Source organism: Saccopteryx leptura, chromosome 1 (assembly GCF_036850995.1).
Source record: "Saccopteryx leptura isolate mSacLep1 chromosome 1, mSacLep1_pri_phased_curated, whole genome shotgun sequence".
NCBI lineage: Eukaryota > Metazoa > Chordata > Mammalia > Chiroptera > Emballonuridae > Saccopteryx > Saccopteryx leptura.
Window position 1 is genome coordinate 390,062,547 of NC_089503.1, and position 26,726 is coordinate 390,089,272.

The window sequence follows — 26,726 nt, forward strand, 5'->3', positions numbered from 1 at the left end:
TTTTGTTTATATTTCTTTCTTTCTTTTTGTTCATTTTTTTTGAATTTTTCTGAAGCTGGAAAAGGGAGGCTGTAAGACAGACTCCAGCATGCACCCGACTGGGATCCACCCGGCATGCCCTCAAGGGGGTGATGCTCTGCCCATTTGGGGCATTGCTCCGTTGTGACTAGAGCCATTCTAGCACCTGAGGCAGAGGCCATGGAGCCATCCTCAGTGCCAGGGCCAACTCCGCTCCAATGGAGCCTTGGCTGCAGGAGGGGAAGAGAGAGACAGAGAGGAAGGAGAGGGAGAGGGGTGGAGAAGCAGAGGGGTGCTTCTCCAGTGTGCCCTGGCCGTGAATCGAACCTGAGAATCCTGCACACCAGGCCGATGCTCTACCACTGAGCCAACCGGCCAGGGCCGGGTAACACTTTTTAATCGTCCTTTAGAGACATAGTCCCTAGCACAGGATGTAGAGGTGACAGGACAGGTACAGATTAATGGGAGGACACTTATACTCATGAAACTTTTTCTCAACGACTTAATAGTAACCACCTACACACACACACACACACACACACACACACACAACTAAAATACGTAGCTGAAAAAAGAAGATATAGAGGAAATAAATAAGGAATATCAGAAAACAAAAGCAACTGTCAGAAAATAAAGGAGAAATACCAAAGTAGACACAGAGCTACCAGAACACAGATCATAAAATGGCTACAGGAAACACTCGTGCATCAGTAATTGCCCTAAATGACAATAGATTGAATTTAACAATAAATAGGCACAGAAGAGCAAATTAGGTCAAAAGGTAAAACCAAGTACAGGCTGCCTTCCGAAAAACCATCTAAGCTGCAGGGACAAATGGCCAACAGATATATGAAAAGATGCTCACCTTCATTAGTTATTAGAGAAATGCAAATCAAAACTACAATGAGATACCACCTCTCACCTGTTAGATTAGCTATTATCAACAAGACAGGTAATAGCAAGTGTTGGAGAGGCTGTGGAGAAAAGGAACCCTCATTCACTGTTGGTGGGACTGTAAAGTAGTACAATCATTATGGAAGAAAGTATGGTGGTTCCTCAAAAAACTGAAAATAGAACTACCTTATGACCCAGCAATCCCTCTACTGGGTATATACCCCCAAAACTCAGAAACATTGATACATAAAGACACATGCAGCCCCATGTTCATTGCAGCATTGTTCACAGTGGCCAAGACATGGAAACAACCAAAAAGCCCTTCAATAGAAGACGGGATAAAGAAGATGTGGCACATATACACTATGGAATACTACTCAGCCATAAGAAATGATGACATGGATCATTTACAACAAAATGGTGGGATCTTGATAACATTATATGGAGTGAAATAAGTAAATCAGAAAAACCAAGAACTACATGATTCCATACATTGGTTGGACATAAAAATGAGACTTAGTGACATGGACAAGAGTGTGGTGGTTACCAGGGGTGGGAGGAGGGAGGACATGCGAGGGAAGGAGGGAGAGGGGAAGGGGGAGGGGGAGGGGCACAAAGAAAACTAGATAGAGGGTGACGGAGGAAAATCGTACTCTGGATGTTGGGTATGCAACGTAATTGAATGACAAGATAACCTGGACATGTTTTCTTTGAATATATGTACCGTGATTTATTGCTGTCACCCCATTAACATTAATAAAAATTTATTTAAAAAAAACAATATAAGAGGATTCAGAATCTTATAAAGCCATACATTTTTCATGTGTCTTTTTTCAAAGTTTTTCATGAAAAATATATTTTTCCACGTAATATTATCAGCCTAATAAGCTCTAAATACTAATTAAAAATCTTGGTAGCTTATTTGTATTTTGCACGTAGGTGTGTGGCTGACATTTAATACTCAATGTTAAATTTAACAAAATGCTCATATCTTGAACTGATGCTGCTCATAATGAATGTATCATCTAGTATGAAGAAGTCATTAAAAATGTATACAATCCAATGGTGCCAGAAACAATAGTTTCTGTACCCTACATTAGTCTTCTCTACCCCATCTACTATTTCTTTCTTTTCAAAAAAAATTATATATGAGATATATATATATCTATATATATCTATATATAATTATATATATATATATAATTTTGCTCCTTTCCTTCCGTGTACAGCAGGAGAGCCCACCACCCTGCAGGGTGAGTCCTGGGTTGTCTGGGTCCAGCGCTGTCACCCTAGGGTCCTCTTCACGTGAGGGTAGCAGGTGCACTGGAGGGGCACTGGGAAGTGTGGCTGTTCCTTATAAAAGCACTGAAGAGGCCCTGGCAGGTTGGCTCAGTGGTAGAACGTCGGCCTGGCGTACAGAAGTCCCGGGTTCGATTCCCAGCCAGGGCACACAGAGGAAGCTCCCATCTGCTTCTCCACCTCTCCCCCTCTCCTTCCTCTCTGTCTCTCTCTTCCCCTCCTGCAGCCAAGGCTCCATTGGAGCAGAGATGGCCCGGGCACTGGGGATGGCTCTGTGGCCTCTGCCTCAGGCGCTAGAGTGGCTCTGGTCGCAACATAGCGATGCCCTGGATAGGCAGAGCATCGCCTCCTGGTGGGCAGAGCATCGCCCCCTGGTAGGTGTGCCGGGTGGATCCCGGTCGGGTGCATGCGGGAGTCTGTCTGACTGTCTCTCCCCGTTTCCAGTTTCAGAAAAATACAAAAAAAAAAAAAAAAAAAAAAAAAAAAAAAAAAAAAGCACAGAAGAGGAAATAGTCTCTTTTTACATCTTTGGAGGTTGTTGTGAGACAAGATGAAGCCTAAAGCTGCTTCAGACCTCCTCCTACCGTCTCAGGTGAGCTGACGTGCTTAACAGAGGTAGGGGACACCGAGTCCCGGGTTCCCTGCTAAGGACACTGGCCCGAGGAATTGACCGACTCTGGAGATGTCCCATCTGAGGTCTGTCTTCTGTGTCAGATAGTAAGTTATAGAAAAATAATGAGGATGAGGTTGAATTTTCTTTTGGTGGCAGAAACCACCTTCATTAAAATAGTCATACCGTACACTGTAATTCTGCCGTATAATTTCACAGCACAGCTCTCACTCCTTCCTCTTAGAGAATAAAACGAGAGGAAAGTGCCACCCTGGATTGAATCAGAATTTATCTCCAACTGCATGCTTATTGCAAATGTTGTTATCAGTTTTTAAAATTTCTACACGACAATAACCTATTTCTCACAGCTAATACATAATATAGTTAAAATATGCATGAAATAAGCCCTGGCCGTTGGCTCAGTGGTAGAACGTTGGCCAGGCACGTGCATGTCCCGGGTTTGATTCCCTGTTCGATTCCTCTCTGTCTCTCTCTCTTCAGCTACTGCTGCCATGTTTCGACTGGTTAGCACACATCGGCCACAGGTGTTGAGAATGTCTCCATGGAGCTTCCACGTTCAGAGCTTCAAATGGCTCAATTGCAGCATGACCCCTGTGCACAGACCCTCGGTCCCAAACAGGGCTGGCCGGATGGATCCTGGTCCGAGCACACGTGAGAGTCTGTCCTTGTCTCCCCTCCTCTCACTTAGAAAAAGAAGGGAAAAAATGCCTGAAATAATCTTCAAATTTGCTTAAACATTAAATAGTTTTCTGTAACAGGAACGTGTGTTCAAATGACTATTCCTCTGAAATAAACTTCTGAATCAATTATCTACGCTTTAGATTTTAGATTCACACTGAAACTGACCATTCAGATGAAACCCGAGAGCAGAACCCACCGTCTTCTAATCATGTGAGTTGTCTTTCCCTGAAGCCCATCAGCTCTGTGTGTTGTTACAGTCTGTGGACGAAGAACTACATACCGATTTACAATTAGAGTTTCAGTGTTCTATGCAAGAGTTTTGATTTACTATTCTTGCTTATTTTTCATTATATATATTTTGTCATATTTACATTTTTTATTTTAATTAAGTGACATGAAGGGTACAGAGACCGAATCCTGCATGTGCCCAGATCAGCATCCACCTGCAGGCCCCCTATGTGGTGAGGCTCTGCCCATCTGGGGCATTGCTCGTAGATCAGCAACCGAGTTATTTTAGTGATGAGGTGAGGCCATGAAGCCATCCTCAGCATCCAGGGTCAACTTGCTCAAACCATTTGGCCATGGCAGCAGGAAGGGAAGAGAGAGAGAGAGAGAGAGAGAGAGAGAGGAGGAGGAGGGGAGGAGAAGCATATGGTCACTTCTCCTGTGTGCCCTGGCCGGGAGTGGAACCCGGGACTTCCACACGCCTGTCCAACGCTCTTCCACTGAACCAACCAGAGAGTTGCTTATTTTTTATTATATGTTTTCCAAGGTTTACTTCTATTGTTATTTTATTTTCAGTTTTTATGCATTGTGTTTTAAAGCATTTGGTTAAATTTCCTATTATATAAAATACTTATAGAATTCTCAAGACAAAACTATTAAATTATATATGTCTATCGAGGTTTTTTTTGTCACCCTCAACCCTTATTTTGAAACATAGGTAACCATTCATTAAAATTCTTTTTTGTTTCCATTTACACATATAAGGAGAAAGAGGGAGGAAGAGAGAATGTGTACTGCTCTGTTTCTATTCTCCTCTACTTTATATTTTAAAATATCACATGTTGTGCAAACACTCTTGTAGTTTCTTCCAAACACATTAGGAGACTGTTCCCAGCAGGATTCTCATTCTTTCCTCCAGTGCAGAGTCTCTCACTGTTTGCTGCACATCAGGGATTCACACATTCCCTTCTTTCCCAGCACTGTCTCTGACTGATGCTAAGGTGAGAGCCATCCAGGATTGTCCTGTGACAGACACTGAGGTTGTCACACAACCTGGAGGGTGCCAGAAATCCACCTTTCCACTAAAGTTGCATTTTTGTCCTCATGACTCAAAAATATAAGTGGGGAAAGGAACATCTCAAGGCAAAGAGTCAGCCCAGCACTGACTTGTATCTGAGACACAGAAAGACGGAAGTATTGAGGCCCCATTAGTCTATAAAAGGGGACTTCAAGAAGTATGAAGGTTAAGATAATTTCTTTTTTTTTAATCAGGGAAAAAGAGACAAAGGAACATGGTACAAAAATGGTGAAGGCACCACATTTTTACATGTGATCTGTATTTCCTATGGTAGCTGTCCCTTTTCAGTCCCCACGGGAAGAGGAACCATGTGTCTGTGTATGAGAAACAAAGACGTAGGAGACACCATGTCTGGTTCACTTCAGGCTCCTCCCAGCTCAGGGAGCCAGGCCTGGATACAGAATCCAGAAACATCAGGAAAAAGCCCGGAGGGAAACAAGGACACCTTCCAATTCCCCTGTGGCCACAATGCAGGCGTGTAAGTGAACAGTATCCTTGTACAGTGATGACACCCTCTTTCTCTCTTCTTTCTAATTCCTGTCCTGGAAGCTGTGTGAAGCAGACAACTTTGACTCCATATTTCATTGAGAAAAATTTATAAAGAAATGTGGGCAGAAGGTGGACCTAGGGGCACAGGAGATGGTAGGGTGACTACACAGGGACCAGGGCAGGCATGAGATAAGGTACTGCTATCAGCATGGGGACTTCTGGGTCAAGTGCAGGCTGAGGAGGCCGTCACGGAGGACGTGTTCTGCAGGGTCACTGACCGGGGACAAACCAGAGCCCGAGGAAGCGCTCTCTGTGGAATAAGAGCCGAGCAGGAAACCTCATGCTGCAATGACGCTGGGACAGGGGCTCTTTATCCTCCGTGTCAGCATGGTCACGTCAGCTCAGGAGCCCTGCAGACAGAGGGGACGCTGTGTCCAGTCCCAGCCACACCCAGCTTTGCCCCCACCCCCCACCGCCTCCTGTCACAGCTCTGAAGTCAGGACAGAAATGCTCCTATGTCACCCGGAGCCAAAGCTCCTGTAGAGAGGGCCTGTCCTAAGTGGTGAGAAGAGGCTTACTGCACACGCCTGACCACACGTGTTATAGTAATATAAGGTTACAGTAATTAAATATATAACAATATAAAAATATGGAAGATATATAAAAGTAATTAAAATGATATTCAAAATAATTATTAAAATTAAATAAAGTTATGCCATTTGGATAGGAATTAATATAGTGGCTTCATGCCATAATTCTATAATGTGATAAACAGACTGTGACTTATAAGCAGGGCCCAGTCAGTATGTGTGTGAAGTTTATACATAGATAAAAAGTGGCTTGGTGTTATTTACATTAACTTTGTAAGTTAATGTGAATAAGAACATCTTAAAAAGTGTTTTGATGTAAAGATTTCAGTAGATAAACATAAGAGAAAATTCCCTGCGAGGAACTCCCAGAAAGGTGGTTTGAGGTGATAATCCTGTAGACCAGTGGTGGTCAACCTGGTAGCTACCGCCCACTAGGGGGCGCTCCAGCTTTCCTGGTGGGCAGTAGCGGAGCAACCAAAGTATAAATAAAAAGATAGATTTAAGTATAGTAAGTTGTTTTTAAAGATTTATTCTGCCAAACTTAGCAAAAATCTGACATAAAGTACTTGGTAAGTAATTATTATTATATGCTTTAACTTGCTGTAACTCTGCTTTATAAATTTTATAAAGTAAAGTTACTTCCCTACTTTATAAATCACCATTTCTGTGGAACAGGTGGGCGGTTAGAAAATCTTACTACTAACAGAGACAAAAGAGTAGGCGGTAGGAATAAAAACGTTGTCTACACCTGCTTTAGACTGGCACCTGTTAGAAGGTAGGTTGAGGTGATAATCCTATAGATTGACACCTGTTAAAAGGTGTTGGCCAGAAAAGATACTAAAGCTGAGGGGCCCCTGCTGTGATAGTCCCCCAGACTCTAATGTTGATGTGGACTGTCTCCACACCACTCTGAGCTCTGACAAAAGCCAGCGAAGAGGAGCACCTGGACGGGGTCTCCTTAAGCTATACCCAAACTCACCAAAAGGATTTGTGAGTAATAAATTGCCTGTGTGATTATTGTAACTAACTTGTGTGTCAGTCCTATCTTTCCTCTGGTGGCACTTAACAGTAGCAACCTCATAGCCACCTCAAGAGTAGTCTCAAAGAGGCTGCCAGCCTTGCGAATAAGCAGGAGGGTCCCACTGCACGGGGAAGTCGAATCAGGGACGCCTGATCAACGTAGAGCTTGGGCTCTACTAAGACAACAAGTCACAGCCAGAGTCCTCCCATTATTCTGTCCCTGTCCTGTCACCTCCACATCCTGTGCTAGGGACTGTATCTCTAAAACAGGATTAAAGAACGTTACCTGTTGGATGAAGTCCAGAGTGTCCTGGGAAAGAGAAGGAAGACACACACTCAAAGATAGGAAGGTGAATCTGTCCCCAAACACATCATCACCAGCCGCAGAACACCTGAGATTTCTCTACCCCACAACCCACCTCACCCGACACCAGAGAGGACAGGGGAGCAGACACTGAGAGCAGTGACCTGTGAAGCTCCCCTCACACACATCCAGTGTCTGCTCCTCATTTACTCCAGGGTTGTGACCCAAGTCTCCTGCATGTTAACCCTTCTCTTCCTCTTCAGGCCATAATTCCTTATGTTTCAACCATAAGCACCATGAATTATTATTTCTGGAATTCCAGGAAATTTGAGATCGACCAGGAAAAGAAGGGCTTTATACAGGGTCAGATATACACAGAATTAATGAGCCAAGTCATTTCTTTCCCATAGAGTCTGTGGGGATCCTCAGCTGCCAGCAGGCACCTTACCTTTCTGACCCCTGAAGTAGACGCACAGCCCCGCCCCCAGGAAGAGCAGGCCCAGCACGAAGCCCCCGACTCCACTCAGCATCTTGCTCTGTGCAGACTCAGACTGTGCCCCTGAGAGAAGAAACAATTTGGTGATTTTAACCGAAATTCAGCATCTCTATATGAGACCCCGTGACTGAACTTTGAGAACGGGGGAGGAAGGCTCCCTAAAGGAACCAGAACTATTGGCCATTTCTGGAAAACAGACCTAAAACTCACACTGAGTAGATACACCGTTCAGGCACTGAACTCATTTAAACATCACAGCCCTGACATCAGGCCACTACTTCACGATCTGACGGATGTAGAGCCTGCGACTCAATGAGGTTGAGCCCTCGTCCAGGGGGACAGAGCTAATAGACACAGAGCAGGGACTGCTCCCCTCATGTCGGGAGGTCCCCACATTGTAGAGGATGCGCCTCTTCTCAGATCACAGTGGACAACTCAGAGCAGCAGTGTGGAAGGACCAACCCAGCCTGACACAGGGGACTGGTGTCCAGAGCCAGGGGGGCCTTGACCTGTGACATCGTGGGGAAGCTCAAAACAGGGACAGCCTCTCTTCTGCCTGCAGAGAACAACTGTCTCCTCAGAAAGTAGAGGTGTTTATAGAATTATCACAGAACTACCCCAGGACCTGTGCTGAAGGAGGGACATGAACCAATGAGAACACGGTGTGGGGAGGGAGAACCCCACCCTCAGGGAGAAGCAAGGTCCCCTGTGCTGGGAGAGACACGGGTGAGGTCAGAAAGCTTCTCACTCCATTCCACGGTGACAGGGCTCGTCAGGCTGGGGTGCTGCACTTGGCAGGTGTAGACCTCTCCTCTCTGGGGCACTGTTTCCAGCATCACCAGCATCTGGAAGGTCCAGTCTCCATTCTGGATCAGGCCTGTGGAGCTGACCCCAGCCTCCTCTTCCTGGCCATTGCGGAACCAGCGGACTTCAATGTGTCCTGGATAGAAGCCATGGACAGAGCAGACCAGGAGGTTGTGGTGCTGCAGGCGCTCGGTCTTTGCAGGATACACAGTCACTGTGGGCGCAGCTGGGAGAGAAAGGGGGGGAACGTGAGGAAGACAGAGGGAGGCTCCTTGGTTGGCTCCCTGTCGGCCTCCAGTCTCCAGTCCCAGGCTCTGTCCTTGGGCAGCTCCCTCAGAGCTGGCCTTGTGGCCCAGCGGGAGTTAGTGCTCTGAGGCTTGAATCTATCCCTACAGCATGGGCTCACTAGATTTGGGGGCCTTTTTTATATATTGGAACAGTTATTCACTGTTGACTTATTCACTTCCTGGACTCAAATCCCAGTTCTGCTCTTACTGGTTGCTCCTGGAAGAATGTTTACATTCCTCTGTGTCTCAGCTCTCTCACCTATAAAGGGGGTAATAATACTAACTTTCCTCTTAGGGATATGGGAGGATCAATGGGTCTAAATATGTAAAACAATGGCTGGAACTTAGCAGCAATATGTTATAGCTAGTTACTATTATCATTGTTCATTTGTAGAGAAAATATAACTCAAAGCAGTGTGGGTAAACTGAGAAGCAGTGTGGGAGAGATGGGGACACAGGGTGCGACATCCTGGGTCGTGACACCCACACTTGAGAACCCCACAGACATGGTCCCACCTGGGCAGCAGGAAAGACAGGTGGGTCCCTGACTCTGAGAGCTGAGCCCAGAAAGGCTGAGTCCTGAAGGAGAGGGGGAGGAGCCCGGGAGTCAGTCATTAGAGATACTGATAATCACTCTCAGTGGATCAATCAGTCCCCTTTTCAAAAGAAGTATATGTATTATTGCAATTGTAATCATTTGATAATTATCTGCCTTTTTAAGCTGACATCTGAGCTCAGAACAGGGTGTGGGGTTCATATATATGTGTTATTCCTGCCTGAGACCAGGCTCAATAGATACAATTTTAGAGGAAGTGGAGGAGAAATTGGGGGAAAACATGTTTACATTACCACAAAATAACAAGATTCATGGTAAATCCTTGCTGACATCTTTGTGATGAATTTCATTACATTAAAGGTGTGTAAAGTGTTAACATGGACAGTAATAAAGTAGAATCATAACACAAACCAGGAGCTGAAGAAAATGGTGAATTAAATATTCTCAATGTGAAAATATTCAGGCATCTTAGGAATCAAAGAAGCATAAATTAAAAATAAAAAAACCTTAATTTTCAACCAAGTATTTGGCAATATTGAAAAAAAATTTAACAAAACAAAATGTGAAGTAAAATGTCACAACTATAGGAAGACATGTAACTACTTAAATAGCACCAGCATTGTAGAAATATCAATAGTAATATGAGAGGGTTAAGTTACAATTATAATTTTAAAACCTTGTTCACAATCACTTCAACCAGGTAAAAATATATACACTGAGGTGGAAAAACAGTAAGTAACTGAGAGACCTGGAAGGAGCCTCAGAAAGAGCAGAGGCGCCGGGAGCCCCGCCCTCTCGTGGAGGACACACCGGTGCAGGAACACGTGACTGTCCCAGGTAAGGAGGGTTTGTCCGGTACAGAAGTGACTCTGCTCACACCCCCGTGTCACCTCCGTCACCTCTGCTCCCCGACCCTCCACCCCAGCCCGATAGCCCGGAAACGTCCCCTCTGCAGGACGGGGCCACACGCTGAACCGGTGTCTCGACAGCCACCCTCGCAGGGCCTCCCGGTCCCTTGTCCCCCCTCGGCCCTTCCCCCACCCCTCTTACACACACACACCGCCCCCCGCAGCGCTCACTTTGCCGATGCACCAGGAATAGCTCAGCTCCCTTGTAGTTGTGTCTGCAGAACGTGTCCACCGCGGCCCGCGTCTGCTCCAGGTACTCCTTCTGCCGGTTCCAGCTCTCGGCACTCGGCCGCCCCAGCTCGGTCACCGCGCGGTACTCCCCCACGTCGCTGTCGAAGCGCATGAACTCCTGCCCGCTGTAGATGTGTCTCTCCAGGTACCGCACCCGCTGTGTCCCGTTGTAGAAATGACACTCACACTTACCCTGCTCCAAGAAATGTGCTGTGGGGACAGGAACCATCAGGTCACACTGGTTAGAGACAGACGGCGACCCCGCCCAGTGCGGGGCGCTCAGGTCAGAGGGGACAGGAGGACCCGGGGACCCTGATTACCCGCACCCAGAGGTCCCCTCTCTTTTGGGTCCGGCGGGGGGCGGGCGGGCAGGGTTGACCAGTCTGGTCCTAAGTCACTGGTATCCACTCGGCTACGCTGTGGAGCGGCTGGACTCCCATTTCCTGAAGATTTGCTTCCTTTTCACCTCCTTCCAGAAGCATCCACCTCCCTCCTCTCACCCCCCTCTTCCCCTTTCCTTAAACACGTCCTCCTCCTCCTGTGAGCACGTGGTTGGTGGGACCTCCTGCCGCCCTGCTGCCCTGGGCGTCCACAGAAGGAGAACAGACTCCCCTCTGCCTGGAGCTTAAAGTCTAGTGACAGTGACTGTCGCAGCCCAGGGACACAGAGTTCATACAGGAGTGAGAGATGTCAGAGGAGAAGTGTGGAGTCCAGAACAGAGAGGAATAACGTGATCTAAGTTACATTCAGGGCCAAGAAGCCACCTCTGAGTGACACTGAAAAGGTGACAAGAAGGCTGAGTTGGTGTGAACTGGAAGGTGTGTGTGGGTGGGTGTTTGGGGAAAGAAAAGCACATTTCAGGTCAAGGTAACACCACCTGCAAAAGCCTGAGAGAACCATGAACGCCCTCCAGACAGGAGAGGGAACAGTGCTCTGAGGCACAGACAGTGACAGGGGAGGGGAGGGGACAGGACAGGTCAGGTGGAGCCCCTGCTGAAAGCCTGGGGGGGGGGGGTTAGGATGGGACCTTATTCTAATGTAACAGGAGACCATGGATGGGTTTTAGGGAGATTAAACCTCAATCCCAACAGGGCTGCATCTCCTTTCTGCATTTCCACATCCAGAAAGCTCAGAAAACCAGAGGACTAAGCCTGTGGTTAAAGTGAGATGAATAAATGGAAGCTTCTGGTGTCATCAATGTGGAGAGGAGAATTACTGCAGAGACTAGAGACACTTTACTGAAAAATAATTGGGACTTAAAAAGACAGGTTGTTGAAAACTTATAGAGATGTGATGAATGAGTAGTCGTGAAACTTGGAAAAACATTGCAAAAGGCAAAAAATAAAAATAAAGATTTTAATTTCAGTTGATTGGATTCCACAAGAAAGTGGTGAATTTGTACAACTGATTTTATTTCTCTTTTTGGTAATAAAGCAAGCAAAACTAAACCAGAAAGAACTGAATTGGAAGGTGAGTGTATGTACAAAGTGTGAGTCTAGAATTTTAGGAACAGCCGGTGAAAGCAGTGTTCTCAACCACAACACTACTGACATTTGAACTAGGTAACTCTTTGCGGTTGGGGGAGGTGGGCTGTTCTGTGCACAGAAGGCTGTACTCAGTATCACTGGTCTCTCTACCTAGGAGTTCACAATCCCAGGGTGACAACAAAAATGACTTCAGATATTGCCAGATGTTCCAGAGGTGGTGGCCCTCCCAGGGTGACCTCTACTAGTGTGAACATTCTGAAACAACGGTGGTGATAAAGCCACTATGAATGATGCATTAGCTCAGAATTACATACATAGTTCTACTGATAATGTACCTATTGAAAATATCGGTCCTATATGAAATTCGTATTTCCTAGGAATCTGGTCTGGGTGCAGACGTTTTCCAGTGAAATAAAGTTGTTAAGGACCAAGGTTGATCTGTTTCTTGGCCTTGCTGACCAATCACCAAGTCAGATAATTTATCCTTCACATCGTCTTCTCTCTTCCCTTCCCTGCCACTGGTCCCCTATTATCTACAGGAGGAAACTGCAGCACAGCCGTCTGATTCCTGTTCAGTGTCCCAACAAGCTCACTGTCTGACTGTGTCTCCCTCTGCCAGTAAGACCAGTCGGCATCAACATACCAGCCTCGGCCAGAGTGGGACTCTCATTTCTATAGTCAGGTCCCCTCAGAGGGGGAGAAACTAGGAAGATGAAATTCTCATGTGACAGTTCACCAAAATGAGCAGGTCCCCAGACTCTGAGTAGAGACATTCATATAGAAGTGATGGCAGAGACCAGGGGACTATGGTAAGACAAGGTCTATCTTATTGTTCACAAATTCTCTAGTAACTTCTTGACAAATGAGAAAATTGAAAAATGAAAATGTGTGAAGCTGCTGTAGCCTGCAGGGTTAGCACTGTCCGTCCTTGTTCACTGTCCAACTTAAGGTTTTCAAATACACTGAATAAAAATACAGGGTGTCCAACCCTGGCCAGTTGGCTCAGCAGTAGAGTGTCGACTTGGCGTGTGGAAGTCCCAGGTTCAATTCCCGGCCATGACACACAGGAGAAGCACCCATCTGCTTCTCCACCCTTCCCCCTCCTCTTTCTATCTCTCTCTTCCCCTCCTGCAGCCAAGACTCCATTGTAGCAAAGTTGGCCCAGGCGCTGAGGATGGCTCCATGGCCTCTGCCTCAGGCACTAGAATGGCTCTGGTTACAGTGGAGCAACGCCCCAGATGGGCAGAGCATCGCCCCCTGGGGGGCATGCCAGGTGGATACAAGTCTTCGCATTCGGTAATCTGTCTGACTGCTACCCTGCTTCTCACTATGGAAAAAAATAATACAGGGTGTCCAGTTAAAGTTGGATTTCAGTCAAATTATTGTTGTTTCTCTGAAATACAGATTTAGTCGGGCATCCTGTGGGGGTTTTTTTTGCAGCAGTAGCCACACCCTGACAAGATCTGACACAGAGGAGAGTAGCTAATACTTCTTGTGTTCTCCCTCATGTGCCCACTATATTCTGCACTAGTGTGAGCTCAAATGGAACTTTTCAAATTATAAATGCAAATGAATGTGAATTTCTTCTATATTGGAACTAGAAGCTCTTGCATCTCCCTGCCCCCAACCCTAAGACACACCGGCACATGTGAGCATCAGATACTCTACCCTTAATTAAGACACAACCTAGCCGCTGTCTCCAGTCCTAGAAGCTCAAGCTCTAGAGTTAGAAGGTCTACATTGTAACGAGCTCTTCCATTTTGGTCATTTTGTGACATCTTTGATTCTTTTTCTTTCTCTCTAAAATAGATTTAGTGATAGTAAGTTCCTCACAGGATACTGTTAAGGGTGAAATTAAAAAGTGATTCTTTGTAGTGCTGATTGTATAATAAGTACTCAATAAATACCAGGGCATTTTAATTATTATAACACCTATGAATGTAAGCTCACCAGATCTTTTTATTTTCATCTATCTAAAGCCAATAATATCTTCATCATCATTTGGTAATTTTCTTTAATTAATGTGATCAGTAAATATTATTTTGAACACAAGGACGGAAACATTAGTTTATGTATAATAACAGACTACACATGAACCTATGTGAAAAGATTATGCTGATGTAGAGAGGGACTTTCTAGATACTGAGATTTAGACCATAGCCTCTGGGTTCTACAACTAACTGTAACTCTAGGTAAGTTAAACATTTTAAATTAGATTCCATAGATTATTACATTTTTAATTGCTGCAATAAGATAGGAGAGTTCTGAGAACTGCACACTGAAATGTATAAGCCTAGTACATAGTAGTTGTACAGTGCTATAATTCTTCATTCATGCTGATGGAGACCAGAATTGTTTTGTATTGACCGTATCCTCATTACTTAGTGGGACGACTGGTCTGTCCTGGGTAACTAATAAATGCTGGCTGTATAATGAATGGTTCTCTGCATAACCTGTCACCTCTGCATTTAAGGTCACTCAGCGGTTCCTTACTGGTGACCGAGCCTCTCTGGTTCTCAAGTGCTTGCAGCTTCTTCTTGGGCTCGTTCATTCCGACACTTTAGGTCCAGCTGACCCCTGACCCAGAGCACAGTCTCTCCCTGAGGTCAGCTGCTCAGAAGAGTCCCTGAGATCCATCCCTCACGTCTCCAGCTCCTGTTCTCTCCTCAGATGGTCTTGTCTCATGCCCATCTTGTTCCTTACTCTCACTGCAAACATCACATCCACCAAACCCATTTTCTAGTGGTTCTCACCACACCAGGACAATCCCTCCTTCTGGAAAAATCTATCCCCTTCACATCCATGTGTCACATGCTCTTGGTTTTTCTCAACACCACCTTCTCAGTCCCCCTTTAATGACTCATTGGCCGACGGCCCCCCGAGTGTGACCCTTGCCATCTTATTATTTGCACACACTCTCTGTCCCTGTGCACCTCCTCCACTGTCCTGGAATTCCACTCAGTGCAAGTGTCAGTGCCACCAGCATGCACACCCCCAGCACTGGCTGCCCCTGAACTCCAGGCTCCTGTATTCAACTGACCTCTTGACAGCTCCACATAAACGTCACAGAATCATTTCAAATTGAAACAAAATGCTTACTCCTAACCACTCACTTCAAATAACTTTATTCCACAGTCTTCCCTATCACAGCACACAGCGCCACCATGTTCATTCAGATCACTGAAGACAAATCCTTAGGGATAAGCTTGATTTTTTCTGATGCCTCCCCAAATTAATTCATAGATACAAATGTATAGATACAAATAATAGATACAAATGTATCTCCCACATCCATTCACTCCCCCTTCCCCACTGTCTCCTCCAGCCTTCACTACATGAGCCCCAAGTGCACCTGCCCTGAGAACTCTTCTTGCTCCTAAATGGTCTCCCCGACTCCACCTGTGACCCCTGACATCCAGTCTCCACATGCTGGCTAGAATTATTATTAAATATAAAGAAAAATGAACTCTTCCTATAACCCTCCAGCAGTTCACATATCTCTTCAGATAATATTCAGATTTCTCACCCGGGCCGTCAGGGTCCAACATGCACCCTCTCCTGTCCTCTCCACCCTCTTCCTGTGTCAGGGTCACAGCCCAACGGGCTCGCTGGGCTTCAGCCATTCCTGCCTCCTCTCTGTCCCGTAAACATGCAAACACGTCCCCACACTGTGTCCTTTCCTGCTCCTCTCCCTGGAACACCTGTCCCTTGTTTCCTTCACAGGTGGGTTCTCTCATCACTCAGGTCTCAAATGTCTCTCAGTGTCCCTTCTCAGGGAGAGGTCCCCAACCACCCGAATGAAGTCAGGTGAATCTAGTTCTCTCTGCCCTATGACACTGGTATATTTTTTCTTTTAAGAGCAATTATTGTTCTCTGAATATTTTTCTTTTTTAAATGTTTATTGGGTTACTGTATTTCTCCACTTACATTAGCTAAGTTCCATGAGAAAAGGGAACTTTCTATCATGTTCAAATAAGATTCTCTGAGCTTGGAATAGAGCATAGTATAACACAGTCACTCAGATAAACAGCTCTGGTCTAAGTGAACACACCCAGGATTCTGGGACTTGATCACTGTGGGGATCCTGGAACAAGAAGGGGCTTAAGCTCCTAGACTCTTTGTTTGGATGACACATTATATTCCTCTGTTTCCTGTGAGAAAATCAGAGACACTTATTCCCTCTCCTCTTATTACTTGGAGGAAACATTCCCATTAATGCAAAGAGGGAAAGTATCACTTCATTGTATCCTGTCTACAATCTGGTCTAGTGCTGAGGCCTGGGGGAACTGTGGGATCCCAGGAATGGTGCTGACGCTGCTGAGGAGAGAATAGGGAGGAACCGGAAGTGGAGGTAATGAAACAGTTAATTCAGGGAATCAGGGGGCACAATGAATGGACCTGTGACATTTGGGGCCAAAATTACAGGAGTCTGGCGAGTTCCCTTGACTTTCAGCCTCATGGGATGTAAACAACCGTCACACTCTCTGGGTCCTGTTCACGGTTCATAGTTTGAACATATAAAATTGATAAGATTAGACTATTTTTCATTTTTTATTAATATTTTTTTCTTATTAAAACAGAATATCAGACAGTTTATCTCTTCTGGTTGAATCTCTACTTGTGGACTCAGGCCCGAGAAGGGTGATGTAGGAGAATCTGATAGCACAGAAAGATTTAAGATAGATTCACAGGGAACACAAACCTGGCCAGGTGTTCAGAGATACTTTGAGTTCTTTAAGGCATCAGAGACACTGACCCCATAGATGCTGCTTGTCTGTGGGGTCACTCTAAGTACTGAGAGTCTCTGCTTCAGCCCCGGGGACTTTCCACAGGAGGAATGGAGAGCACTGACCCCAGCGTCTGTCAGGGGACCTCCGTTACAGGTATGAGGCTTTATGGATACTGGGTTCAGGGGGGGGAGGAAGGGAGACAGTGGGGAGGCCCCTTGATACATCCTCATTTATTAGGGAGAGACACCACATCACAGATGTTGTCGAGACCATAACACAGGATTTTCTAATTCTTTTTGATTCCCTACAAAATTTTCAAAGAAACTTTCTCCTTTTATGGAATAACTCAATATTATAAAAGAATAGGGAATTATTTTGACATCATTATTTCTGAATCCCTTGACGACCTTGAGGGAATGGGACAGGAGGCTGGAGAAGTTTATTGGAGGAGAGCAGAGAGGAAACCCTCTCTACACAGGGAACCCCTGACACGGCTCTCGTAGGGCGAGCACCCAGGCTCCTTCTGCTGTGGAAAGAATCGGGATCCACAGGATGAAGACAGGGGGTCACTGAAGACAATGTCACAGATTTCTAAGGGACATGGCCTGGACACAGTGACAAAGCTCATCCCTTCCTTCTCTCACTCACAACAGCTCACCCCGAGGTGCACTTACGTGGTGTGTCCCTGGCCCCATCCAGGAGAGGGCTCAGTATCGTCACTGTCACCATCAGAGCTGCCACCCAGGAGCCTCCAGGGAACCACAGACGCGCCATGCTGGAACAGAGAGGACGGGTGCAGAGAGCAGGAGAGTTTTCCTCCGTGAAGATTATGACCCTTCCTCACCAAAATCCCAAATGATACCAACTAAGGAACTTGTTTCTTTGTTCTTTGATTGGGGGATGCCGGTGCTGAGAACCAATCAACGTCAGAGACAAACAGCATCATCAGTTGCTGGTTAGAGACTCGGTATGAAAGTCCTTTTCTGAAACTTAGAATTTCCTGCATGAAAAAGACTGTTTTGTTTCAGTGCTTTAAAGGTTGGATCCAGCTGCATCAGAAACATTTTATTGGGCCCCTGTTGTAAGCCAGTTCTGTGCTGGTCAGTGATGTGTGTCCAAGTTGGAGCCTCTTAGGAGTATCGAGTCCTGACACCTGCTGACAGAGCTGTTCTGACACATGTGTGTGTGAGTGTGTTTAGGAGTTGAAGGGACAGAGGGAAGAGGGTGGCCAGTTAGGGGACCTCAATAGTGTCCCTATGACACCATGACCTTGTGTGTGCATCTGGGGAATGACTTAAGCTCGTAGTTAACGTCGCTGTGATGGTTCAGGTGTCTCAGGACTGACAATGGCTGTGGTTCTGTGGACACTTCAAGGAGCAGCCTCCCTGGTAACTGATGTGGCAGACTGACAGCTATTGAGTGAAGTGGATAATCTGTACTTCTTTACAGGAAGTAATGTTTCTGCCTGAAGGAAACTGAAAATTGGTCAATAATTTAACCTGACTCAAACAAGCCAGATGGAAGAAAGAATCAGTGACCTCAAATAGGCAACTAGAGATGCTCCAGAGAGAAGAGGAGAGAGACTTGTGAATTTAAAGAACTGAGAGAGCTCTACAAGAATTGTCTGACTTCATCCTAAAGAGCAGTATAAGAATAATAGGCACATGAGAAGAGGAAAAGAGAGAGAAGCAAATGTAGAGCTGATTCAAACACATAATTGATAAGAATTTCCCAAACCTATGGAAAGAGTTTGAGCCTCGAATCCAAGAAGCAAACAGAACACCCAGCCACCTCAACCTAAAAAGACCTACTCCAAGGCATATCAGCATAAAATTGTAAAAAATCAATGACAAAGAAAGAATCTTCAAGGCAACTAGGAAAAGAACACAACATATAAAGGAAAGCACATTAGTTATCATCAGACTTCTCAGCAGAAACTCTATGAGCCAGAAGAGAGTGGACCCAAACATTCAAAGTACTGAAAGAGAGGAATTACCAGCCAAAAATACGATATCCATCAATGTTATGTTTTAAATATAAAGAAGAAATAAAAAGTTTTACAGACATACAGAAGCTGACAGAAGTTATCACCAGAAAACCCCCCACTGCAGGAAATACTCAAGCAGTTTATTCAACCAGATACAGAGAAAAAACCAATTCAAAATTACAAGAAAAGCTTCAACAAGGTCACAGTAGAAAACTAGGATAATATGTGACAACAATAACATAAAAGGGGAGAGGATAATTATCTGCAGTAGCAAAGGAGGATGGAGTGCAGAAGCACTCATATGACAAAGGACTCTTGTACTTATGAACATTTTTCTCTTAATAACTTAATGGTACCACCCAGGCCAACTTTGCTTCAATGGAGCCTTGGCTGCAGGAGGGGAAGAAAGAGACAGAGAGAAAGAAGAGGGGATTGGCCTGACCTGTGGTGGCGCAGTGGATAAAGCGTCAACCTGGAAATGCTGAGGTTGACGGTTCAAAACCCTGGGCTTGCCTGGTCAAGGCACATATGGGAGTTGATGCTTCCAGCTCCTCCCCCCTTCTCTCTCTCTGTTTCTCTCTCTCCCTCTCTCTCTCCTCTCTAAATAAATAAATAAATAAATAAATAAATAAATAAATAAATAAAAGAAGAGGGGGAAGGGTGGAGAAGCAGATGGGCGCTTCTCCTGTGTGCCCTGGCCGGGAATCAAACCCAGGATTTCCACACGCCAGGCCGACACTCTATGGCTGAGCCAACCAGCCATGGCCCAGCAGAAAAATATTTTAAAAATGGGATTCAAAGTTCACTAGTCATATGAAAAGGATTAACCAGTAATCACAAGTATAACATTTAAATAGCAACAGTGAGAGATTGTTGGGCATGACTACTGAGGGTCAGGATGTAGCAGGAAGTCTCCTGAGGACCTTCAAGGAGCCTATCACACAGGTGCCGGCAGCCTCCAGTGAGGCTGCGGTCGGGAAACAGAACTGAGAATGATGGAGGAGCACACCCTCAGACGCTCTGGAAAGCACTGAAGGGAAAAGGGCAGTTAAATCTGGGAAACAAGGGGACAGTGAAATGAGTGATGGAGGAGAGAGTGGCAGGCAGAGGTTACCTCCTCACTGATCCTTTCCAATGTCAGAAAAGGAGACTCTTCCTTAAGGACCATCTGAATTTCCTCATGATGAAGTGGCATCAATTAAACAGTAAAATTCACCTGATTGCCTACACATGTCAAGCATTATGTAAGTGCTCCGTGAACCACAGGCGCGTGGAATATTAACTGGTATAATTCAACGAGCAAACACCTGTTGAACACCTGGTATGTTCACAAGAGTGTGCTAGGGCTGGGAATACCACGAGGAAGATCTCAGGAGGGTCCATGTCTAGCAGGAAAGACAGTAACAGACAGAGAGTACTCCTCCGTGACTCAGAGACCTTGTGTCCTTTCTGTGCCAGCCTCTCTCCCTAGAGAAGCTCCTGGTTCAGAGGAGGTCATCACTAACAGTAGTTTAATGAACAAACAATATGCTAAGGGTAAACATAAGCATTATAAACTACAATGAAAATACCCCCAAAAAAAGTATAATTAAAAAGTAACAAGATTTTGGCCTGACCTGTGGTGGAGCAGTGGATAAAGCATCGACCTGGAAATGCTGAGGTCGCCGGTTCGAAACCCTGGGCTTGCCTGGTCAAGGCACATAATGGGAGTTGATGCTTCCAGCTCCTCCCCACCTTCTCTCTCTGTTTCTCTCTCCTCTCTCTCTCCCTCTCTGTCTCTCTCTCCCTCCCTTTCTCTCTCCTCTCTAAAATGAATAAATAAAATTTTTTTAAAAAGTAACGAGATTTTAAAATAGTAGAAATAGGACCTATTCATGTAGGTTGCAGAATTTATAGGAAACTTGAAAATGCAGTTCTTTTACAGAAGTGAGACTTGACTCGGGAGGATGATATGATTCCAGGCAGCACCAGGTGGGGGTGAACTAACGGAAGGGGCAGCTCTGACTGAGCGGGGGGGGAACGTTCACGCTGAAGAACAGGAAGGGATGAGAGGACAGAGAGGACCTGTCGTGTGGCAGGCGGTGCAGGCTGGCAGAGAGTGACTTCTTTCCGGAGGTGATGAACTGAAACGTACCAATGCAAAGCAGCAGAAATCAGCGGCTAGTCAGCCAGGCAGGAAGAGCTTCCAGACTAAGGGGGTGGCGGTGGGACCCGAGAGCTGCGTTCCTGAACAGCCTGTGTCTTCACAAACCTGAACTACTGGATGAGAAGGGGATTCAGCCTTCGGATCCCAGACTGTTTCCTCTCTTTTCCTTTTCCTTTTGGTGGGGTGAGGGTGCAGGTAAAGGGGGTTGGTTAATTTGCTGAACAGAGGCCCTTTATGAAAATGTTCATTACTTATTAATTGTCCTCCTATACAACCAATGGGTGAAGGAACGTCACGCGTCTCCCCCGCATAACCCCGCTGCGATATTCCACGTGAGGCTGCTTTCAAGATCCTACGAGAAAGTGATGTCAGAGCAGGTTGTGAGTGACGTGACCAGAGCAAGGTCTCATGTCCGGAGCTGTGCGACGAAATGGGATGCGGCTGTGGGGATTGCCAGGAACTCCCTTTTCCCTGCCACGCACGATTTAAGTGGGTGTAGAGTGCTGTAACCAGGATCCTCGTTCCTTCTCAGGCATCGCTGGAAAACCCCTGGCCAGGATGATGCGGAGAGGAAATGGGTGTGATGCTAGCAGCTCACTGCTGGTAGAAAATCTCTGAGGCTGGGAGAAGGTTGAGAAGACAGGTCTGGGGAGGGGGGGGGGAGAGGGAGAGAGGGAGAGAGTGGGAGAAAGAGATAAAGGGCCATCTCTCCACCTGCTGATTATCATGAGAAAGTGCAGGGGCAATGGGGGAAAATAAAATCAATTAACCTCACTTAATTTCTATAACAACTCTGAAAATAATATTTTATGCCATTTTTGGAAGTGATAGTGAGAGTAGGGGAATTATATCATGATTTCCAAAACATATTCTCTTTAGGGAATATAAATTTGGTAAAAATGTATTAATGCTATCATTGTGCAATGCATCCTGCAAGGTGCTGGCATTACAAGGATGAGTGGGGTCTGTGTATCCTGTTTCCTACGCGTTCAGCGCCCACACAATCCTGCTGTGGTGCGCTGTGACAATCACGTCATCAATTTGCTTACAACGTGCCATGAGAGCATAAATTGGTGGAGCCACTAGTTTTCCAATGTGGGCAAAACTGTTAAGGTGTTTTACAGATCTATAAGGACTTTAAAAATGAAAAGACTGCAGCGCTCCGGTTAGGTGAGATAATAAGACTCATGCAAAAAGAAACGGAGTATAATTCAGGTTGATTAAAGGAGAAGAAGGGGTAAAGAAAATATAATAAAATGATAAGTGGGGGGAACAAAGGATCCGGATGCAGGCAGGGAGAAAGATCCTGGCAGATAGTAGAAAAGTCTTCCGTGAGGAACGGGAACAGATACAGAGTGGAACCAGCCCAACAAAGCTAGAGAATTGCATAGCTGCAAACAGAAATGGATGATCCAATAAACCACGGTGGTAATTAGAAGGCTAGACATTAGAGGTGTCAGTTAGAATGAAGGGTTTGGATTCACTGAGCACGAATATTCCCGCAGCTCTGCTAGGAATCAGCGTCTGTTGAGGAGGAAACGAGGGGTCCTTTAGGAAGGAACGCACCCCCTGTCTTTACAGAGAGTGCTGACAGACTCAGCCCTCAAACCCGGAGTCTGCCTCGTCACTGGATTCCGGTTCTGCTTAATCCCCTTTTTGGGAAGCCGTTCCAGCTTTTTTTTTTTTTTTGCACTGAGGCATTTTAAGAACGGAAAGCGTTCTTGGAAATCCCCCTTCGCTCGCCGACCTTCCTCTTCGACCAATCGGAAGAGAGAGTGAAGCAGCATCACCTGTCTCCAGCAGATGTCTCTGCTAAGAAGGTCCGACCTGATTCCAGGTCTTGGGGAGAAGGTGGCAAGGGGCCAGGATGACCCGTCTGTGGTGAGTGGGACAGCTGACAGCCTGGTTTCATGGAAGGAAATAACACGCCGTGTGGAGAGCCAGAATACCACACTTCATGGTTGCGAAGCAGGGTGGGGAGTGAGCATCTGAGTACTCGGCGCTGGGTCGGGCGGCAGGTACCTGATCTTCTTCATGCATAGGTGGGAAGTCCCTGCTTAGTTAGAAAAAAAGAAGGAAATGGCTATGCTGCTGAATTTTCCCTGCGGGTGAAGCATGAGGACCTGCGGTGGAAGCGATGGAAATTGTGAAAAATTCCATCATCCCACGTGTTGGTTGTCACAGGACAATTGGAAGGAGCCACATGGTCACACCCTGATTATTTTGCTCTGGGGAAGCAGACTTCTAGGGTGTAATCTCTCAATTAATGGTCATGACAGGCTCGCATTCTTGTTAACTGCTGAATCCTCAGCACCTACAATAGTTCTTAGCATTCGGTGAACATCTGGTCCATTAACTAATAAATGAGTTTGAGAGATAAAGATTACAATTATTAGGATTCAAACTCAGTTTGATCTATGTCCAAAGTCTAGGAATTAATTGTATTTGTTTGACTGAGATCAGAGGAAGAGTATCTGAAATAAAAACTAACTGCAGCTTCATTTTATAAATTTCACACACCTCAACTTACTATTTTCTCTTCCAATTATAAATGACTCTGTAGCTTAGTTAGTGACTATGTATTGTGCGGTTGAAAAGCACTGTGTTCATTGTCATGAGATCAGAATTCCGGCACCCAGTCTATGTAGTTGGTCCAATGTTTTCCTCTTGAGTTTTTATTTCTTCATTAAAATAAGGGCTTGAATTACATAGTTTCCCATGCTAATATCTAACTGGTTTCTAGAAAATGATAAATATTAATGTTTTATTCCATTGTCATTGACTATTTCACTAACTGAAAATAATTACAAGAAGAAGAAATATGGCCTAATAATTGACTTCAACATAAAATAAAGATAGCCCTGGCAGGTTGGCTCCATGATAGAACAGTGGCCCTGGAGTGTGGAAGTCCTGGGTTCGATTCCCAGTCAGGGCACACAGGAGAAGTGGCCATCTGCTTCCCCACCCTTCCCACTCCTCCCTTCTCCTCCTGCAGCCATTGCTCAATTAAAGCAAGTTGACCCTGGATGCTGAGGATGGCTCCATGGCCTCTACCTCAGGTGCTAAGAAGAGCTTGGTTACTGAGCAATGGAGCAACACCCCAGTTGAGCAGAGCATCACCCACTACTGGGTTTTCTGGGTGGATCTTTGTTGGGGCACTTGCAGGAGTCTGTTTATGCCTCCCCTCCTCTCACTGAAAAAAAAGGAAAAAATAAAATAAAAAAATAAAAATAAAGAAGGGCTTCTTGTCAGTGTCCAAGTGTCAGAAAGGATTCCTACTCTTAAATTAAAAATTAGATATAGGACATATACTGCAAGAAAAAGATTGACAAGTCTACTGATGACGCCTCAGCAAGACTGAGAAAGACACAATAAACTATGAGAGAAAATCCAAGGGAGCTAAATGTGAGCATTTATGGCACCAGTCGTGTCCTATAAGTTCCTAATGACGTGTATCTATTGAATCAGCACTAGACAAGAGCGGTCACGGCAAGGACAGTGAGGCACGGTCTGTCCCTGGTAGACTCGCATCGCAAAGCGTAGTCCTTTTCTGGTACTCGAGTCCATCGCAGTACTAACCAACTTCACTCAAATTATCCGCCATCCATTTAGCAAATTCTATCACGCAAAGCAAATCAGAGCTGTATTTCAGATCTACCACTGGGCGGGGCGGAGGCAGAGGCGGGCCCTGGCTCATTCAGCTCAGGCTCTGAGGGGTTCGCTGTTCCAGAGAACACACTTGTGTCCTTGCTGATGGCCTCGCACAAGCACAGGGCTTGAGGAGTGGCCTCCACGGAGGTTCTTTCACTTCCCCCAGACCCATAACTGACAGCACGTTTCCAACCTCTGTTCCATGGGAGCCAGGCGGACCTGCCCCTGGTTGATGCAGTCCTCACCATGTAAGCCCAGTGCCTTTCAATTACAGGGTCCTCGGTTTACGACAGTCTCGACATATGCTGTTTCCAGTGTATGATGCTCACTCCTATAAAAACTTTTAAAAATTGAGATGAGATTGCTTCGGCTGACGCCATTAGTGTCACACTTACCAGTGTGGGCAAACTAGTTTGGTTGCGTGCAGCAGAATATTAAGGTGAATAACTTTTTTGCAATGAAAAGGAGGACAAAAATAAATTGAAGGAAACAATATCGTAAATAAAAGAAACATTTTATTCATTGCAACAATAATACACTATAATATGATAAATGCATAATAAAAACATATGTAATATCTTATATTGTCATTATGCTTACATGTCTATTATTAATTTTTAATAATAATTGTAAGAAAAAAGTACTCATTTAGATACAAATACATCACATCCCACACAATGGACCGACTCTGCGTTGATCGAATACGGACATTTACAGATTAGTCTTCCAACATCAAAAAGGAGGACACTTTTTGAGGAAGGATGAAACTTACAAAAGAAGGACTGTCCTCCCTATGTTCTAAAGTAACCAATCCACAATTCTGCGGGTTCTCGTAGAGACACCAAGCCCAGATGAGTTTTGAAGAATTTTATTAGAGGAGGAGATTTATTAAATATGCCAGCCGCATATGGCTGAAACAGGGCAACAGACCCAAATTGTATGCGAGCTCCAAAAACAGTTCAGGGGCTGCTTATATACCCTTGATCTCACACGGGTGAGGGAGAGCATGATATCATGGTCCAAACTGGCAACAATTGTTTAGGGGATACACAGAAACATTAAGAGTCTCAAGATAACACAATCAAAGATGTTTACAAATTTTTCAGGGTTCATCTTCCCTCACTAGCCTAGAGGTATTTTACCCTCAAAATTCCAGGAAGGGGGAAGAACTACAGTCAATGCAAGGTGGCATGTAAATTCTGTCTCCCATTGAAAGAGAAGTTTCCAGGTTAATCTTTATTTTAGATTTAAAACTGAATGACCCATTGTTCTTGCAAGCCAAAAACTTCTACATTCTTCTCCCTTCTCTCCCTAAAAGAGGGACCAGACAGGAAAGCCTGATAGGAAAGCCTGACCTTTCCTCCCAAATATCAATATCAATTTTCAGATTTTTGGTACCTTACATCACCTAAGGAAGGATGATTGGTCACCTTAAGAATACGCAGTAACACGGAGTGTGAGTGAGGGAGTTGGCGTCCCCCAGTACCCTTACCTACGCCATTTTGGACTGTTAAAAGCACAAGGGTGTGTTTTGACTTACACCAAAATTTGGGTTACATCACTGTTGTGGGAATGGAACTATGGCGTAACCCAAGGACCCCCTGTACTGAGACCAAGGCCCTTAATGTGTCTCGCTGGCCCATAGCTGGACACTATCCTCACTATTATATGAAACAATTTTAGATCCTCCTTACTACAATGGGTTTCCCAAATGCTTGTTTTCTTTGGGAGAAATTATTTTCTACAAATGAGTTACTAATTTTTGCAATGATTGTTCAACCATTGACCCAAGACTATATTGCCATTTAAAATTGACATTGAGAGAAACTAATCACATGCTTGATGCTTGTAGGAAGGAAGACACTATCTGGGCACGGGAAATGGTTACTAGACCCTGGTTGTACTTGAAGAGGAAGGATGATGACATAATCTTTGCATAAACCACCTTCACACAAAACCGTGATATATCATGAAATACTTCTCCTTCCAGCCAATAAGGCAGTGGAGGGCAGGCAGCGTCACTTGTCTCTGGCAGAGTGACCCACCAGGAAGGCATGCTTCATGCTGTGGTGGCGAGCAGGGCTGGAGGCAGAGAGATTCCTTTAACTTCTCAGCTCAGTGAAATTTGTGTATGGAGTGCCGTTAGAGATTCTGAAGTTGCCTGCCCACACCATCACCACTGTGTCCATTCTCTGCCTTTCCTCATCAACCCCA

The 26,726-nt window shown here is 45.3% G+C and overlaps 1 protein-coding gene across 3 annotated transcripts in view; it reads right to left on the reverse strand.

Annotated features, from left to right (window-relative positions):
* LOC136387808 (DLA class II histocompatibility antigen, DR-1 beta chain-like) overlaps positions 1–17,585 on the reverse strand; it is a 93,144-nt gene extending 75,559 nt beyond the window's left edge. For 2 of the 3 annotated variants that reach the window (XR_010748163.1, XM_066359854.1), the window contains exons 1-5: positions 17,403–17,585; positions 10,452–10,721; positions 8,474–8,755; positions 7,678–7,788; positions 7,212–7,235 (exon numbers count right to left, since the gene is read on the reverse strand). Coding sequence is in view for 2 of the 3 variants with exons in the window: in XM_066359854.1 (XP_066215951.1) it covers positions 7,212–7,235; positions 7,678–7,788; positions 8,474–8,755; positions 10,452–10,721; positions 17,403–17,502 (787 nt within the window). In the remaining variant the exon portion in view is untranslated. Of the gene's footprint in view, positions 1–5,087; positions 5,726–7,211; positions 7,236–7,677; positions 7,789–8,473; positions 8,756–10,451; positions 10,722–17,402 lie in introns of those variants that run through there. The other variant, XM_066359853.1, reaches the window with a different exon arrangement.
* Positions 17,586–26,726: the final 9,141 nt, after the last annotated feature.